The following is a 7500-nucleotide window of genomic DNA, read 5'->3' as shown; positions in this document are numbered from 1 at the left end:
AGACCTATAGAGTTATGGATAGAATAATATACTGAATGATAACCTGAATTCAAAAATCCAGTCCTCGTTTATGTGAGAGACCAGCGGACCATGACACTCTCACAAGCAAATAGTGTTTTTGATACTTTGCTTCTACTATCGATCACTGATGTTGTTGTTTTTCAGGGCCAACTGTTTAAATGGAGAATCAATAGGCTGCTAAAAAAGGTATTTAAATATGTAAGTAACGTTATAATATATATACATACATATATATATATATATATATATATGTCTTTCACGTTTTTCTCTCGCCTCTCCTGTGTTTCTCGCTCTCTCACCCTCTAGCCTCTCTATCTTCTCTCTTTTTCGTGTGACTCTCTAGCCTCTCTGTCTCTGTCTCTGTCTGTCTCTCTCTCTCTGTCTCAATTTGTCATCATATTACAAATTCTCTTTATATCTCTCTCTCTATATACATATATATTATGTTTTTTGTTCCAACACACTGCCCTCTAAGTTCAAATTCTGCCAAGGTCATCTTTCATGTTCTCAGGCTTGATTTTCTCGAAAGGTCCCGTTTCAGGGAAGTCAATCGTTAAAGAGCTGGGCACGATACGTTGCGGGATCAGTTTTGGTTCTTTGCGTACTGATCTTTGCGATGCCAGCGACAACACTGGCTCCTGATGTAAGCTTAGACATCGATGTCATGAAGAGGGGAAACTCGTAAGCATAGGCAACTGCCAATCTTTTCCAAAAGAAGGTTGTGCAACCCTATGTATACATGTGCAGATACATAGTCGACTATGACAGACAGATGCATAATATATATATATATATATATATATATATTATAAATGAAAGAATGGAGTTGAACGACGATTTAACAAAATTCCTTTATTCTCGACATATGTTTCGAAGGCTGCATATTCTTAATTTCGAAGGAATAAGGGGTGCATTATGCCGCCTTCTCATCAGAAAAAACAAGGAACTTATGTCCATTCTTTCATTTATTTGTATTAAAAAAAACACGCAAATTTCCACACGAAAACACGTGATCTCTGCCCTTGGCATGTAGCTTCAACCGTGTTTTTCTGACGTGAATTTGCTACCCAGGTATCGGTTAACCGAATTATTCATACTAAGATAATCTTCATTCAACTACTTATATATATATATATATATATATATATATATATATATATATATATATATATTATATATATATATCTGTGTGTGTTTGTGTGAGAAAAAAGCGAGTTGTACTATTCAGCTACTCGCCGTAATTAAAGAACGAGACGACAGTGCTAAGCAGTTGTGTGTATAAATATGCTATTGATCCAACAGTCTAGTTGGAGTGCAACCAGTCATCGAAAAACGAGGGGATTATAATAAGAGGGAGCTGTTTCTCATGTCAGTTCGCAGCGTCTAGTTCCCCGGGCATGGCTGCTGGGGAGGGGTTAAGCATACTAAAATGCATGCATCAAGCAGTCTGGTTAGAGTGGATACGAATTGGACTCGGTGTGCCTACACCTATCTGTTTACGACGAGAAAATACCCATGATAAAATGCAATAAATGGCTTTCTTACGAGCTCAAATATGCCTCAAACATATTTGAACTGGTAACAAGCTAGTATACACATGTATATTAACGGTGGCATCTAACAATAAGAATGAGTGCTCAACACCACATTTGGTGGATAAATATTCTTTATTTATGAATTAACAAAGCTACTAATGATTTTATGTGAATGGGATATTCACAGTTGTTATAACTATCCATCCGAGCATCCCCCCTAACTAAAAGAGTTAGGTTTTCTGCTCTTGCTCTCATAAACGCAGATGTACGCTAGCATGCCGACCGTGCCATGGGCACCGTGAATACTATGAAATAAGCTTTGGCACACCCCACACCTTTTCTCCTCACTGAATATATAAATATATATATATATATATATATATATATATATATATATTTATATATAACATATCGTTCGCCACTACACACATTTTTTCTCTCCTTGTTTTCTCTCCTTTTTTTCTCTCCTTGTTTGTCTCCTTGTTTTTTCTGTTCCCCTTTCTGTAGAAGAGCGTAGGCTCGAAACGTAAAAGACTTTTTCTATTCCTGAGAGTTATACTAATACATCTGTTTGTTTTGTACACCACCTGTCTTCGTCTTTTGTTTTTTTTTCGTAAAGTCTCCCTATACACACACACACACACACACACACACACACATATATATATATATATATATATACACACACACGATTATTTTAGAAAGTTACTTTTTTCCCACATTTTCTCAATTTTCTATAAAAGGTGCAACTTTTACCCATGTAAAGATTGAGGGATGATTTTTTATTGTATTTCTAAATGATACGTGAGAATTTGAGGTAGTTGTCTGTTGGTGGTCACAAAAAAGTCGACGCTTGAGGCTTTACATGCCAACCTGTATCCATTTCTATATATAAATATGTATGTATACTGTTCTGTTCCCTGAAGGTATGATGAACAAAAAAATGTACTCCAACTGGTGAGAGAGAAATATTATTTAATAAATATAGTGTATATTTTTTGTGAACTACTAATAGTTTCAACCGATGCAAACATTTTATATGTGTGTGTGCGTATATAGGTATATGTATATATATAATATACATATATATATATGTGTATATATACATACATATATACATACATATGTATATATATATATATGTCTATGTATGTATGTGTGTGTATGTAATATAAAACATAATATAAAACACTGCTATCACTTCAACATCTAACGTGTGGTATACTGTGCTTCTGTTCGAGGAACGTCGATTTAATAGAGTGAGTGAACTAATGTACAGTACATATATATGATCACTATATACACATGCACACACACACGCGCGCGCGTATAAATAAATAAATATATATATATATATACATACATATATATACATAAGAATTTTTGCGACACATGCTGACATAGAACCAACGTTGAACCCCTTATTCGCAAAATTACCGAATCTGGAACTTAACTATTGTCTGTCTATAGCAATTATTCAGCATTACCTGACACCTTTGGGTCTCAATGACACCATTATCTCGCTATATATATTATATATATATATATATATATATATATATAATATATATATAATATATATATATGTGTGTGTGTGTGTGTGTGTGTGGTGTGTGTTGTGTGTGTGTGTGTGTGTATATACATATATGGATATGTGCACATGTGTATGCCCGCGTGTGTGGATATGTATACGTGTACATGCATGATTGCATATATATGTGCATCTATTGGCATATGTGTGAGTGCGCATGTGTGTGTTTCATGCGAGTGTGAGTGAGCATATGCATATAGGCACATGTTACTGTATATCTCTCGCTCAGTGATTTAAGACAAATTGTTTTTCTCTTTACGAGATCAGCGACTGTGTGCCGCTTAAAGAATATATAGTATTTGTCCGCGGAGAGAGCCTTCATCACTGCCAGTAGTTGTCTCACGCTGAGGATGGGTATCCACTCAGAAACCTAGGTCTGTGAGTATCACGTAAGGCTGGAGATGGGAGTGATGTCCTCTCTTGCAATATATTATACAAATTGTGTGTCGGTAGCCAACTCGAAAAGATGTTTTCCTAGGGTTAAATATCACTAACATCGTCCTTGTATAGGACTGCCACATTATGTTGTCAAATAAACTTTACTATATTTGTATATGTGCACAATGGTTTATTTTTTCCAGGAATATTTTATTTCACTTCTCTTGCCACATCTCAGACTCATTGTCACTGACGTTGATAACAAAAAGGAATATTATTTCATTTTTACATCGTATTTCCAACAAGAATTATGGAGACAAAAGTTGAATGAAAACAATTATCCGGGTATGTAAACAAGACTAAATAACCTCCCCACATCTTGCTTTCCTTCCTTCTTTCTTCTTTTCTTTGTTATTTGTTCGTTTCTTTACTTACCTCTTTCTTTCTTGCCCTTTTTTCCATCTTACGTTCTTTTTGTTGTTTTTCTTTCTTTTACTTTCGTTTGTTTCATTCTTTCCTTCTACTTGCTTCCTTGCTTCTTTGATATTGCTTTCAAATTTCGACACAAGGCCAGCAATTTCCGGGAGGCGCTAAGTCGATTACGTCAACCCCAGTGTTTCACTGGTACTTAATTTATCGACGACGAAACGATGAAAAGAAAGTCGACCTCGGCAGAATTTGAACTCAGAACTCAGAATTTGAAGTCAGCTGGACGAAATGCCGCTAAGCATGTACATGTGGCCAGCTGGATCTCTCTCGGTATACCAGCAAATCACAAAATCGCACCAGCCAGCATCACCACTACCGCCAAGCCCATCATATGTATGTATGTATGTGTGTGTGTGTGTGTGTGTGTGTGTGTGTGTGTGTGTGTGTGTGTGTGTGTGTGTGTGTGTGTGTGTGTGTGTGCTTGTATCTGTCTTTGTCCCACCACCACCGTTGGTGCGTTTGCGTCTCTGTAATTTAGCAGTTCGGCAGAAGAGACTGATAGAATAAGCACCAGGCTTATAGGGAATAAGTCCAGGGGTCAATATCTTCGACTAAAGGGTGGTGCTCCAGCATGACCACCGTCAAATCATTGAAACAAGTAAAAGAATAAAAGAATACCCGAAAAAAGGTTCCGTACCACTAAACCAAGAAGGTTCTTTGAATATGTACGATATATTCTAAGGTTAAATAGTAATTCCGCTTATGTTTGTCTAACATATATTTTGGTTGGATTATACAGTCATTGGTGTAACATTACTTACTATATTCTGTAATTGTCACAATATACTTTTCTATGCCTGAAACTTTTGTGGGGCGTAGGTCAATTGATTAGATCGTCTCCAGTACACAACTGCTACTTAATTTATCGAGCTCTAAAGGACGAAAAGCAAAGTCGACCTCGGCAGAATTTGAAGTCAGAACGTAAAGAAAGACGGTTATAATATACAAACGTTTCTCATGGCACCAATACACTGTTTATAGATGCTTACATTTTTTATGTTTTTCGTGAATTTTTCACGGGTCCAGCTTGTAAAAATAATAATAATAATAATAATAATGATAATAATAATAATGATAATAATAATAATGATGATGATGATGGTGATGATGATGATGATGATGATGATGATGATGATGAGGATGATGATGATCTTAACTGATTGGAAGTGTTGTCATGCACATTGGTTTTGTCTTGGTATAAAAGATGGATTACAGCAGACATTCTGCTCAAATACCACAGATTTGCTTGTCACTTGTTTGACCATAACCAGTTGAGCATGTTTCTTAGTGGCTGACGATATGTGCATCTCAGATCACGAGCAGAAGTAGTGGGGGAGCGTCATAGCCATGTGTTGAGAGGAATTCTTTGGGGTTTGGATAATTAACCATTGGAAACGTAGGTGTGCCGTTCAACATCCTTAAACAACCCTTATTCGGGGACCATTTGAGCTGGATGGGCTACTCAACCTGAAGAAAATTCTAACTGGGCCCCACCTGCAAGGTCATGCCCTGTTAATCTTGATATGAGATGACCATGTCGCACACATATGGTTGTAATGCATGTGCCTGGTGTACCCTTATCAGACGGGTAGTCATGATGGGTGTACTGGGCTTCGTATACTTTACTTTGATGTCATGCGTTGTTCTCTCACTCAATAATGATAATAATAATAATAATAATAATAATAATAATAAAATAATAATATAATAATAATAAATGTCCTGATGCAGTACCAGACAGTGGCTCTCATGACTGCTGATCTTAACTGATTGGAAGTGTTATCATGTGCATGTTTTGTCTTGGTGTAAAAGATGGGTAACAGTAAATGTTCTTCTCAATACCACAGATTTGCTCGTCAGTTGCTTGACTTTAACGATTTGGGCATGCCCCTTAATGGCTGACGATATGTGCACCTCCGATCATGAAGAGAAATAGTTGGGGAGCATCATAGCCGTGTGTTGAGAGGAATTCTTTGGGGTTTAAATAGTTCATCTTTGGAAACATGGTTGTTTTATTTAACATCTTTAAACAACCCATATTCAGGGACCTTTTGAACGAAATGACCTACTCAACCTAAAGGAAATTCTAACTGGGCCTCACCTGCAAATTCATGTGCTCTTTATTTCGATATGGGATTACCGTTTGCTGTTCTTGTGTGTTTTAATTATTCTGAGGGTGGCCCTTCCTATGTAAGTAACTTCTAAAATCATCTGACTATCTCATGCTATTCTACTGTTTCACAGATATTGAAATTGAGGAATTCTTAACCTGTATCAGACAGTACTCCCAGGTACGTGTGTCTTTCTTCTTCTTCTTCTTCTTCTCTTCTTCTTCTTCTTCTTCTTCTTCACCTCCTCCTCCCCTCCTCCCCTCCTCCTCCTTCTCCTCTTCTTGCCCCACTCCTCCTCCTTCTATTTTCGACAGTTTCAAGTGAGCTTTTACCTAATCATTTTTACACCTCCGTGTTCTTGAGGTATGTGCAGTAACCTTTTGTGAGTTCAGTATGGTGTTTGTATGCTACACCTAATTTTCTATGCTGCTGGGGTTAATTTATTCGTACATGTGTGTGTGTGTGTGTGTGTGTGTGTGTGTGTGTGCAATTATTATTCAACAGACTGTCTTCTTCCCTTTTTACAGGTCTCACAGATGCCAGATTTAAAGTTTTCAGGTAAAAGAAATTTGAAAAACATTGCTCTTTGTTAATGTATTTGCTGTTATTTTTTTGTCTGTTCGTGTGTATCGCTGGTGTTATTGTTGTTCGTTTGTGTTTTTGTTTTAGCCCATGGTCAATTGTGCTGTTACATCGAGTCTGTTGTTTCCATTCTACTCACGTTTGTGGTGCACGATATCAGGAACTTCGCTCATTCCATTAATTAATGTATTTGTAGGGATCTGTCTTTCAAAGATCCTCACAAGAACACTGTAGGTTTTAGGGTTTAGAATCTCTATTTCTTTACTACCCATAAGGGGCTAAACACAGAGGGGACAAACAAGGACAGACAAACGGATTAAGTCGATTATATCGACCCCAGTGCGTTACTGGTACTTATTTAATCGACCCCGAAAGGATGAAAGGCAAAGTCGACCTCGGCGGAATTTGAACTCAGAACGTAACGGCAGACGAAATACGGCTACGCATTTTGCCCGACGTGCTAACGTTTCTGCCAGCTCGCCGCCTTATTGGGTTTTAGAATCTCATCAGCCCTTACGGCGCAAGCAGAAGTTAGAAGACACTTCTGAGATTCTTAATCGTGATAAAAGTAGGTGATAAGATATGGGAGATACCCATATTATACCTATAGTCAAATTTCATCTGTGACCATCCCGGTTTTTTAAAAGTAAGTAACGCTGTATAGTCTATTTATTATTCTTTTATTATTTTACTAGTTTCAACTCGAGAGCTGTGGCCATGCTGGGGCCCCGCTATTAGTTTTGCTACACGTTCATTGCTTGAAGCCTCATCTGATATGTGGCATTTGGTGAAT

At 37.2% G+C, this 7500-nt stretch overlaps 1 protein-coding gene across 2 annotated transcripts in view; it reads left to right on the top strand.

The window, feature by feature from the left end:
- LOC115213163 (active breakpoint cluster region-related protein-like) overlaps positions 1-7500 on the top strand; it is a 46750-nt gene that overhangs the window by 16433 nt on the left and 22817 nt on the right. For both annotated transcript variants that reach the window (XM_036503711.1, XM_036503710.1), the window contains exons 10-13: positions 166-219; positions 3729-3870; positions 6259-6305; positions 6653-6683. In XM_036503711.1, coding sequence (XP_036359604.1) covers positions 166-219; positions 3729-3870; positions 6259-6305; positions 6653-6683 — 274 coding nt within the window. The remainder of the gene's footprint in view (positions 1-165; positions 220-3728; positions 3871-6258; positions 6306-6652; positions 6684-7500) is intronic.

Source organism: Octopus sinensis, linkage group LG6 (genome assembly GCF_006345805.1).
Source record: "Octopus sinensis linkage group LG6, ASM634580v1, whole genome shotgun sequence".
Taxonomy (NCBI): domain Eukaryota; kingdom Metazoa; phylum Mollusca; class Cephalopoda; order Octopoda; family Octopodidae; genus Octopus; species Octopus sinensis.
The sequence above is the reverse complement of the archived record's forward strand: the minus strand, read 5'-3'. Positions and strand labels throughout refer to the sequence as shown.